This window comes from Culicoides brevitarsis, chromosome 2, assembly GCF_036172545.1.
Source record: "Culicoides brevitarsis isolate CSIRO-B50_1 chromosome 2, AGI_CSIRO_Cbre_v1, whole genome shotgun sequence".
In the NCBI taxonomy this organism is placed as follows: domain Eukaryota; kingdom Metazoa; phylum Arthropoda; class Insecta; order Diptera; family Ceratopogonidae; genus Culicoides; species Culicoides brevitarsis.
Genome location: NC_087086.1, coordinates 6466609 through 6479386, shown reverse-complemented (window position 1 = coordinate 6479386; position 12778 = coordinate 6466609). Strand labels below are relative to the sequence as shown.

Sequence of the window (12778 nt, the reverse complement as noted above, 5' to 3'; positions counted from 1 at the left end):
GGGAGTAAAAAAAAGGACTTTATTTGTATCTTTCGAGCCGAAGTGCTTATCTGTCAAAATTGGGTCAAAAATACTCTTTTATCGCATTATAATAATTCATCATCTCTCAAAAAGCTTCAAAGGCGCTGCAAAATGAATTAAGTACTAAAAAAAATTGCAGAAATGAAAGAAAATTGTTTCTTTCATCTATTTTCATTTTATAAAATGAGTTGCTTTAGTGTTCATTACAGCATGACATGCAACTTTTTTGTCATTACGACGAATCGCGAAAATTCTCTGTTTTCTTTGTCTATCCACGCTGCCGCGTAAATTGCTCCTCTCAGCAGTTTACTCAACAAAATTTTATTAATGCCATAAAAAAAAAACGAGAGAAGATGCCGAAAAATATGGCAGAAAATGCTTTATCAGCCACCAAATATGTGAGACCGTTAAAAGGAAGCATTTATCTTGCTTTTCACTTTCGTTCCTTTTATTTAATAAATAAACAAAAAAAAAGGATCAAGATGATAAATGTTTGACGAAAAATCTAGTAGATAAATTTTTACGAGTTTCGTCACATTTTAACCGCACGACGACTATTTATGGCACTTATGGAGCGTCTCTTAGCGGCAAAAATGGTTCCATGTGTGCGTCATTCGTAAGAAAATGTGAGAGCCAAGCAGAAAAAATAGACATTAATTTGTTTCAATTTTGGTTTCTTTGTTATTAAAGCAATTATGGGAAAATTGAAACTACGCCTTCGAAACTCACATGGATGGATTTCATTCATTATTATTAAAATTGTTGTACAAAAGACAACTTTGTAATTTTTTTCTACTTTTCTGTACTATATTAGTATTCAGATTGGCCTTTGATAATTTGTTTTTTTTTTCTTCTCTCTATTTCAGACAAACAGTGATGGAAACTCGGGATTTCAAAAAAAGGATGAAAAGGTAAATAATTTAAAAATGAAAATTAAATTAAATAATAATTTTTTTTTTCATATTTTAACTTGAAATAATAATTTTTTTGAAAAAAAAATTTTAAAAAAAATCTTAAATCAATTTTTAATTTGAAATTTTCAAAGAAGATTATTAAAAAACAACAAAAATAATTATTTAAAAATTTTTTTTTTTTAATTTTGCCCCCCCCATTTTATTTTCAAAAATTTTGGACTTAATAAAAAAAATTTAAAAAAATATTTAATAAAAAATTTATTTTTTTTTTTTAATAATGATTTAATAAATTAGTATTTTTTAAAAATTAAATTGAAATACATTTTAAATTAAAATTAAAGTTAAAATATTATTTTACTTTTTAATTGAATTTTTATTTAAAATTTTATGATTTTTTTTTTTAATATTTAAAAATATTTTATTAAATTAAAAATAAATATATTAGTTAAAAGCTAAAATTATTTTAATTTTAGAAATTTATTTTAAAAATATTTTATTAAATTAAAAAAAGTTTAAAAATATTTTTTAAAATATTTTAATTTTTTACCATTCCTTTAATTTTATCGTAAAATTGTTGCTCTACAAATTAATTAAAATTAACAAAAATTAATTTAAAAAATTTAAAAATTAATTTTACAAAAATTATATTAATAAAAATTAAATACAATGAGGAAACATTTTTGGGAATTTTTTGAATAAAAATTCATGAAGAAATTTATTTATTAATTAAAAATAATAAAAAAAAAAATTTTAGGTGTTTTTCTTTAATTTTTAAATTTATATTTAAAAAAATATAAAGAAAAATTAAAAAAAAAAAACAAAACTGGAATTAAATAATTTTTTTTATTTTCGTTATAAAAATTTTTAAATTTAAGTCAAACGTTTTAATCATTAAAATTTAATTAAATAATTAATTAAAATTAGCCAAAAATTATTTCTTAAAATTTTTAAAATTTAAAATGTTTTAAATCTGGAATAAATAAAAATCAATATATTGACTTACATTTAAATTCAAGAATAAGTCAAAAATAAACTTAATTTTGAGTCAAAAGTTTTATTTTTTGTCAACTAAAGTTTTAAAAATTTTTCTTAAAAAACTGTTAAAGTTAAAAAAATTTAAAAAAAATCCATTGAAGAGCCCTCATGGGTTATCAAAATCACATCCCTGTTCAGAATAAGTAAGAACAATCACACACTCCCCATATTAACACGCATAACGAACAAATTTACAACAAAGAAACCACTTTCTATTTATTTTTTTTTGCTGTTTGTTTGCAAATATCTCTTGCATGTTTGTAGCACGGGCGAGAGCAAAGCAAAGGTTTATTTGATTTTCCTATTTTATTATTTTCCTTGTGCTTCGCTCTTCGCCTCCTCCTTTTAATATCCTTGCAGACACACCGAACGACATCGCTCCTTACAACATTAACAAAATAAAACACGAATCAGATTATTCACATGGATACATGGTAAGTTATTTCCTGTTTTCTTTCGAATTACTTTCATGCTTGCTATTTTTCTGTGTTATTTATAACGTTCTCCCGCTCCCGCCCGACGACGATGTGTATTGCATCACGTTCTACGCTTCCTATCATGTCCTATCATCAATGGAATTGCGATGCAAATTTACCCGAGTCTTCGTTGTTGCTTGGATGCGATGCGAATGTCGAAACGAAAATCATTCACGGAGGAGTGCGAGATGAATAAGAAATGAATTTTTCTTACAACGAAAAATTTTTTTTCTCTTCTGTTTGTGATACTTGGATAACCACGTGGAAAGGTTGGACGGCGAGGTGAATCTAATCTATCAAAATCTGAATTGTGTTCGGAATGAGAATGGAAATCGCAGAAAGGAAAATGAAGATGATAAATTTCCAGAGAGAGGCGAAGGGCGGGACTTGGTCATGCGGAAAAGTAATCAACGCGTTTTTGTTACGGCTCGAGGTAATTGAAAAACGTTGGTTTTGTGGATTTATTGATAATGACATGAGATGCAGCCGAAGCAGGAATTGTTCTGTTTGGCAACAAATAAAAGTGGGGAAAAACTTAATCAAAGAATCGATTGTAATTGAAAGTAATTGAAAATCTCTAACTGACAATCAATTTGTTCTTTGTATTTATTTTCATGTTCACTCGAATAATCAAAGTGAAATGTTTTTGCTATCTTTCAGGTGTTTTTTGTTAGAAAGAAAAAAAAGGAAATTGACACTTTTGGGATTAGTGTCTTCTGTCTGAGCATTTGGAGCAATTTTTGAGGTAAGTTTTTGAAAACTGTAAATTTTATTTAAAAACTAAAAAAAATAATTAATCCAAACCAAGCATATATAAAAATATTACCTTTTTATCCAAACCAAGCATATAAAATAGGAAATTTCCGTTAAATTTCATTTTAATTTTTTTTTTTGCGAACTAAAAGCTTTCATTTGAAAATTACAAACTACATGCATCATCATTTAATTGTTCGTACATGTCTTTTCAATTTCCCGCATGGAAATAACAAAACTTGTCAGTTTCTGTAATGATAAATACAGCAGAGGCTTAAAAACATATATAGTGAAAGAGAGAAAAAATAAACATTTCGATTTGATATCTTGTACAATTGAATGCACATCGCAATGATATGAAACCAATTGGAATCCCATCTCGTTTATCATCTGTCGACATTCATTCAATTATTTGCATTTTCTGTCCATCGCATCGCATAACAATGTCATAGCATCGCATAGTATATGTAGGAAAAAACAACATTTCTAACACATGCCACACTTTTACACAGCCACACAAGTCCAAATAATAAAACATATTGACCAGATTTAACAAGATTATTTGTTCAATTTCAATGTAGGTCTTTTACTTTTTAGAGAGAAAAAAAATATCTCGTTTGAAACAAACTGATACTCTTTTTCTGTTTTTTATGAGCTTTTTATTGAAATTTCAATCGTGTCTTTCAGAAACTCAAAATGTGCATTAGGTCAAAGTTTCAAAATGTTCATTAGGGCAAAATTTTAGAATGTGCATTGGGACAACATTTTAGAATGTTCATTGGGGAAAAATTTTAAAATGTGCATTGGGAAAAAAATTTAAAATGTGCATTGGGACAAAGTTTCAGAATGTTCATTAGGGCAAAATTTTAGAATGTGCATTGGGACAACATTTTAAAATTGGCACTGGGACAAACATTTCTGAATGTGCTTTAGGTCGAATATTAAAAATGTGCATTGGGACAAAATTTCAGAATGTGCATTGGGACAAAATTTTAGAATGTGCATTGGGACAAAATTTTAGAATGTGCATTGGGACAAAATTTAAAAATGTGCATTGGGCAAAAATTCAAAATGTGCATTGGGAAAAAATTTTAAAATGTTCATTGGGACAAAGTTTCAAAATGTGCATTGGGACAACATTTTAGAATGTTCTTTGGGGAAATATTTTAAAATGTATATTTGGTAAAAGTTTCAGAATGTGCATTAGGTCAAAATTTTAGAATGTTCATTGGGAAAAAATTTTACAATGTTGATTGGGAAAAAAATTTAAAATGTGCATTGGGACAAAGTTTCAGAATGTTCATTAGGGCAAAATTTTAGAATGTGCATTGGGACAACATTTTAGAATGTTCATTGGGGAAATTTTTTTTCAATGTTGATTGGGAAAAAATTTTAAAATGTGCATTGGGACAAACATTTTAGAATGTGTATTCTTCATAGAATATTCAAGAAACTTCATAAAAGTTCATAGAAATATTACGTCTTTTAATACTAAAAAGTATAAAATAAAAAATTTTTATAAAATCTTTTAAAAATATGCTATTTTATGAGAAAGGACCCTAAAGAGTTAAAATCAAACAAATTTTTATAAAAAATTTAGCAATATAAAAAATCATTAATTACTGAAATAAAATTTTTGAATTCGAATGTTTTTTTTTTCTATTGCTTAAATTTTGATTTTTTTTTTTTTGTTATTTTTAACTTAAATAAAAAAGCATATTTTTCAAAAATATTTTTTTTTTAATTTTTTATTTTAAGTAGAAATAGAATGTGCAGTAACTTCCGCTATTCTATCTCGTAGAGACTGAGAATTACAAAGGATTCAAGTGATTTTTTTTTGCAAGAGATTGTTCAGACTATTGTTCGAAAAGAACTGTAAATATTTGCTGATGCAATAATATTCTCGTAGCCACATACAGATGCACTTCGACACAGACAAAACCATTAGAACAGAAGTTTGCGATAAGCTTGATGTTCCCATTTCCTATTATTTGATCACTTTATCACAACAACTGTTCCTTCCGTGTTATCAATTTTATCATCGGTGCAGTTGAAGAATCTTGTTCGTTCACTTGCTGCTGTTCCATTGTGTCACGAAATACTATTGTCATCGACGATTTCGTCTTACGTCGATGACGAGGCAAACATTTGCGATGAGGGAAACACGAAGGAAATTCTCATAAAATAAGGGATATAACTCAAAATATCAGCAATGATACTGGACAATTGTTTTTTTTTCAAACGACAAAAAAAAGTACACGATTCATTTCAGTCACTCGCCAAAGCGACAGACGAACAAATATCGCATCGCATCACACATCTCCCCAAAAGCGCATGATGTGTATAATTGAAAATGACATGGAAAATTGATATTTGTCATTTGTGTTTTTTTTTCGCGGGACACATGTTCTTTTTTCTTTCTCCTGCAGCAACGAATATTTTTTCGGTTCGCTTGATTGGATGGAATTGAACTGGCATCCCGATCAAAAATAAAAAAGAGTATTCTCGAAACGTTGGATGGTTGAGTGGATTGTTTATTGAATCTCATATTTTTTTTTTTTTTTTTTGAATTGAAATGTCTGTCAAGTGTGGGAGACAGGAATGAATAGCTGGATTTTGCTGCACAAAAGATCAAGTTAATTAATTTTATGGAACCTTTTTTGGAAAAAGTTCAATGGGGGATTTGATATTGAGTGAAGCAGAATTATTAAACAAAAGGCATGAGGAGATTATTTGTTAAGTATTGAAAAAAGAGATGCAGTCAATTTATTTGAAAATTGAACAAAAATGAAAGGCAGTCTGAAGAGGGTTTGCTCTCGTAATGAATGTAAGCTTTTTTGATATATTTTTTTTAATCTTTTCAATATTTTTATTTTTTTTAAATTTTTGTCATTTTTGTCAAATCTTGTTCCAAATGGATTAAAATTTGTCAGAGGGCTCTAATTTATCATTTTTAATCATTTTATAACTCAAAACTGCCAAAAAATTGAAACTGAAAAAAAATTTTTTTTTTGACATAGTTTTGTTTTAAAAACTAAATCAAGAGAAAAACCAAATCAAAAACTGTGTCAAAAACTGTGTCAAAGCAATTTTTGTCAAATCTTGCCCCAAATGGATAAAAATTTGTCAGAGGGCTCTAATTTATCATTTTTAATCATTTTATAACTCAAAACTGCCAAAAAATTGAAACTGAAAAAAATTTTTTCCTTTGACACAGTTTTGTTTTAAAAACTAAATCAAGAGCAAAACTGTGTCAAAAACTGTGTCAAAAACTGTGTCAAAGCCATTTTTGTCAAATCTTGCTCCAAATGGATAAAAATTTGTCAGAGGGCTCTAATTTATCATTTTTAATCATTTTATAACTCAAAACTGCCAAAAAATTGAAACTGAAAAAATTTTTTCCTTTGACATAGTTTTGTTTTAAAAACTAAATCAAGAGCAAAAAAACTGTGTCAAAAACTGTGTCAAAAACTGTGTCAAAGCAATTTTTGTCAAATCTTGCTCCAAATGGATAAAAACTTGTCAGAGGGCTCTAAATTATCATTTTTAATCATTTTATAACTCAAAACTGCCAAAAAATTGAAACTGAAAAAAATTTTTTTCTTTGACATAGTTTTGTTTTGAAAACTAAATCAAGAGAAAAACTGTGTCAAAGCCATTTTTTGTCAAATCTTGCTCCAAATGGATAAACATTTGTCAAAGGACTCTAATTTATCATTTTTAATCATTTTATAACTCAAAACTGCCAAAAAATTGAAACTGAAAAAATTTTTTTTCTTTGACATAGTTTTGTTTTGAAAACTAAATCAAGAGCAAAAAAAAACTGTGTCAAAAACTGTGTCAAAGCCATTTTTGTCAAATCTTGCTCCAAATGGATAAAAATTTGTCAGAGGGCTCTAATTTATCATTTTTAATCATTTTATAACTCAAAACTGCCAAAAAATTGAAACTGAAAAAAATTTTTTTCTTTGACATAGTTTTATTTTAAAAACTAAATCAAGACAAAAACTATGTCAAAAACTGTGCCAAAAACTGTGTCAAAGCCATTTTTGTCAAATCTTGCTCCAAATGGATAAAAATTTGTCAGAGGGCTCTAATTTATCATTTTTAATCATTTTATAACTCAAAACTGCCAAAAAATTGAAACTGAAAAAATTTTTTCCTTTGACACAGTTTTATTTTAAAAACTAAATCAAGAGCAAAACTGTGTCAAAAACTGTGTCAAAAACTGTGTCAAAGCAATTTTTGTCAAATCTTGCTCCAAATGGATAAAAATTTGTCAGAGGACTCTAATTTATCATTTTTAATCATTTTATAACTCAAAACTGCCAAAAAATTGAAACTGAAAAAAATTTTTTTCTTTGACATAGTTTTGTTTTAAAAACTAAATCAAGAGCAAAAACTATGTCAAAAACTGTGTCAAAGCCATTTTTGTCAAATCTTGCTCCAAATGGATAAAAATTTTTCAGAGGGCTCTAATTTATCATTTTTAATCGTTTTATAACTCAAAACTGCCAAAAAATTGAAACTGAAAAAAATTTTTTCCTTTGACACAGTTTTATTTTAAAAACTAAATCAAGAGCAAAACTGTGTCAAAGCCATTTTTGTCAAATCTTGCTCCAAATGGATAAAAATTTGTCAAAGGACTCTAATTTATCATTTTTAATCATTTTATAACTCAAAACTGCCAAAAAATTGAAACTGAAAAAAATTTTTTTCTTTGACATAGTTTTGTTTTAAAAACTAAATCAAGAGAAAAACCAAATCAAAAACTGTGTCAAAAACTGTGTCAAAGCAATTTTTGTCAAATTTTGCTCCAAATGGAAAAAAAATTTGTCAGAGAGCTCTAATTTATCATTTTTAATCATTTTATAACCCAAAACTGCCAAAAAATTGAAAATGAAAAAAAAATTCTTTGACATAGTTTTGTTTTGAAAACTAAATCAAGAGCAAAATTAAATCAAAAACTGTGTCAAAGCAATTTTTGTCAAATCTTGCTTCAAATGGATAAAAAATTATCAAAATTATTATATTATATTATTATATTTACTGAGAAGCGGAAACGAATTGAGGTTGCCCCCAATGAGATCAGCATTTGCACAGAATTGTTTATTTTACAAAGGAGTAAATTTGTTGAATGACATGATACGTTACGGATTCAATATCGACGTGAACTATGTGAATTTCAAAAAACCCCCGCGCTCGAATTTTTTATAACCAGATTTTCATCTCACAGAGACACAAAGAGTTTTTTAAAAAAATTTATAAAATTAAAAGCCTTCAAAAAATTTTTATTTAAAGAATTCGTTCGTTCAAGGACTTCCACTAATAGACCTATTAAAAATCTTATAAATTATTTTTTTCCGTCAATGATGTCATGTTGACTAAAGAAAAACATAAAGAAAACTTACAAAAATTAACTTTTCTACTACTAAAGAGATTACTGAAAGACACAAATATCCTAAATGTGTTTTTCGTGCTCAAAATACCATGACACGAAGATAGTTATAGTAAAGCTTCATTTTATCTAATCTCCCCGAACACAACTACTACATTCGAAGCGTTATTTTCAAATTAAGGTCACCCAAAGCCAACATCTAACAAAATACCGTCATTTCCTATACTTCCCTTCCTACTTTCAGTAATTTTTTTTCGTGCTCTTTCTTATCAAACAAATTGCTCTCTGAACGTATTTAAAGGTGTGGAAACCTTACGAACAAAAAAAAGTTTTTTTTTTTTGGAATAAAGTAATCAAGAAGCAACAGACCAAGTTTAATTCATTCTCCAACTTTTAGGACAAAAGCAAGAAAAAAAAATATTTGTCTAGACACGGAAAACTCGTGTCTGAAGGTGAAAATTGAATTTACCAAACGCGTGGCACGTTGCTCTGTAATGCGTGATGACCCACAAAAGTACTTTTTTTTTGTCGTCGGACAGTAATAAAATTTTTATTGCTTCTCCTTTTACGACTAAAAGCATTTATTTATCAGGAGATGGGAAAAAAAAAGATGAAGAAGAATTGCAAACAAAATAAAAAAAAGTGACCATAAAATATTCAAAACCCATAATATTTCGAATCGTAAAAAAAAGTTTCAATCATCTCCGGATCCATTACAAGATGCCACTCGACAAACAAAATTAGAACTGCATATTAAATTACTCGTCATTGTGGGATTTTTTTTGCTGTGTGCAAAAAATGAAGAAGAAAAACCTTTTGTTTGTTTTTAACCCAGAAAAAAAACGAAAGGAAATCGTTTATTTATTCAATGTCCGTTTAAAATAAAATAAAATTCTTCGTAAAAAAATAAAGGAAAGGAAAGGAGAGACCAATTTTGACCAATGAATGATAAATAAAGTAAAGCGACGTAAGTGGTGTCTCAAGTGTGATCCTCTTTTTGTGTGCTTTCAATCGTTTTTTTTTGCTTCTCATACATTTTATGCAAATTTTTGGGTTCTCTTAACTTTTCATCTATATGTTAATGTCGTGAAGCGACCCTTGAAAATTTGCGATGTATTTATTTGTTTGCGTGCGATTTCCTTTCAAAGGAAGATTTTTTTTTCAAAAGAAAAAAGACTTTGAGGTATTATGAGATTTTTGGTCCATTTGTAAGTAATTTGAAAATTTACATTTTTGTTCACGAAAAAAAATTTTTCATAAATTTCGTATGAAAAATTTTTTCATGAAAATTAATGGAAAATTTTTTTATTGGATTTTTTGTCTTTTTTTTATAAATTTATCCAATGAACTTAATTAATTGAAAGTCCCGACGAGTTTTAAGAAAAATAATAATTTTTAATTATAAAGAGAAGAATTTTTCATCATGAAAATCGTTTTTCTTTCTTTTAAGCAAAATTTGCGTAAAAACCGACAAAATAAAAGCTGATAATGATGAAAGAAGGTTTAGCATTAGCCATTAACATTAAAGTAAACGAAAGCTGGCAATCCATCATTATGTCACAAAACATTTTTCGCGACGACCAACCGCGTTGTAATTCGCGATAAAAAGTGACGAGATTGTTTTTTAACGACCCAAGTGACGATAAGAGGTCATGCGATGTAAAAACTCTTACCTGCAAATCCATCGGGACACGTGCAATTGTACTGCGCGACGCCATCGATGCATGTGCCGCCGTTTTGACAGGGCGCCGACCAACATTCATCCCAATTCGTTTGACACTGCACTCCGGTATAGCCATCGATGCAATAGCATGAGTAAGTGCTGCAATGAAAAAAAAAATCGAAAGTAAATAAACAAAATGCTTAACTAAATGACTGCTGCCAGATATTAACACGGCGATAATGAACGCAGCAGAAAAATAAACAAACAGCAGAAAAAATAAATATTTTAGTATAATTATTTAATTACTTATTCATTTTATTTTGATTTTCCAATTCAATCCAATTTTCATCTGCCCTCGGAGATATTTTTCCACATACACGAGCACCACATGTGAGTCGAGTGCCGCATGCACACATCACAAAAGGCACTAATTGAAATATTCATTCATTTAATTATAAATGCAAACAGCACACACACAGGCATGACACAGCGCAGTGGATGGAGTAGCTTTACTCGGAAATGTATTCACTCATACTACACGTTGTCGTTTGTGTGAAATACGGCACAGAGTAAACTTCCTCCTGTTCTTGTTTGAATTATTTATTGTATTTATACCATCGTTATCGAGGTGAATTTGGAGATTTTTTTTTTAAATTAATTTAAATAAAATAATAAAGAAATGCGGTAAAAAAATTAAAAAAAAATATTTATTTCTTATTAAAAAAAAAAAATAAAAAAAAAGATTGAGAAAAAAATAAAAATTTATTGAAATGAAATATTTTTAAAAAATTTAAAAAATGTTTAAAATATATTTTTTTTTAAATTAATTTAAATTTTTTATAAATTTAATAAATAAGATATTAAAATTATATTATTTTTTATTTATTAATTTATTTTATTTTTTTAATTTTTTATTTTAAATTAATTATTGAAACTATTAAATCAAATTATTTTAAAAAAATTATATTGCTCGAAATTTTTTCCCAATTTTTTTTATTTATTTAAAAAATAATTATAAATTTGAAAAAATTATTTCGTAAAAAAAAAATATAAGAAATAATTTTTTTACTTCATTCAGAAAAAAATATCTGAAATATTTAAAAAATTTTTTTTTTTTTGAAAATTTCGATTGATTAACAAGTTCAAAAAAATCAGTATTTTTTTTATTTTTTTTTTATTAAATTTAATTATTTTTTTTGATTATCCTCGTTTTTTTTATTTCATTTTATTTTATTAACAAAAAAATAATCTTATTACATTTGATTAGTAGTATTTTTAATCTAAATAATTTTTAATTTTAATTTAATTTTATAAAAAATAAAAATATTTAAAAAAATAGAAAAAGTAGTCGTCTAAAGAACGACATACTATACCGCATTTCGATATTACATACATATCTTTATTGTTGTCCTCACTTTACAATTTCATACTCCTCATTTAAATTTTCCGAACTTTTTATCAACTACAGACTTTCCATTGAAATGCATATATTTCATAATTTTGTACCCCTAATTTCACATTTTCGTACTCCTCGAAAAAGAAGAAAAACGGTCATGAAATTTTTCAAGTCAAGTTTTAATCAACTTTCGATGGATTTCAAAGCTAAAATTGAATAAATATTCATTCTAAAGTTCATGTCTGTTCATATTGGGTCGATATTTGACGTAACAAAAAAATCAGAGTTTTGAGGTTCAAACTCTGATTTTTTTTGCAAGTCATTTTTTGATCACTTTTAAGCCTAAAATTGAATAAATATTCATTCTAAAGTTCATTTCTGTTCATATTGGGTCGATATTTGACGTAACAAAAAAATCAGAGTTTGGAGGTTCAAACTCTGATTTTTTTTGCAAGTCATTTTTTGATCACTTTTAAGCCTAAAATTGAATAAATATTCATTCTAAAGTTCATTTCTGTTCATATTGGGTCGATATTTGACGTAACAAAAAAATCAGAGTTTGGAGGTTCAAACTCTGATTTTTTTTGCAAGTCATTTTTTGATCACTTTTAAGCCTAAAATTGAATAAATATTCATTCTAAAGTTCATTTCTGTTCATATTGGGTCGATATTTGACGTAACAAAAAAATCAGAGTTTGGAGGTTCAAACTCTGATTTTTTTTGCAAGTCATTTTTTGATCACTTTTAAGCCTAAAATTGAATAAATATTCATTCTAAAGTTCATTTCTGTTCATATTGGGTCGATATTTGACGTAACAAAAAAATCAGAGTTTGGAGGTTCAAACTCTGATTTTTTTAAGCCTAAAATTGAATAAATATTCATTCTACGTTCATATTGATTTTTTTGGAATCACTTTTAAGCCTAAAATTGAATAAATATTCATTCTTTCTGTTCAATTGGGTCGATAGTTCATTTCTGTTTTATATTGAATAAATATTCATTCTAAAGTTCATTTCTGTTCATATTGTGTCGATATTTGACGTAACAAAAAAATCAGAGTTTGGAGTTTGGAGGTTTTTAAGCCTAAAATTGAATAAAACTTCTGATTTTTTTTGACGTAA

The 12778-nt window shown here is 27.0% G+C and overlaps 1 protein-coding gene across 1 annotated transcript in view; it reads right to left on the bottom strand.

The window, feature by feature from the left end:
* Nucleotides 1–12778, bottom strand: part of LOC134831858 (protein eyes shut) — a 68611-nt gene that overhangs the window by 38993 nt on the left and 16840 nt on the right. Inside the window, exon 2 of the mRNA XM_063845683.1 lies at nt 10271–10419. Coding sequence (XP_063701753.1) covers nt 10271–10419 — 149 coding nt within the window. The remainder of the gene's footprint in view (nt 1–10270; nt 10420–12778) is intronic.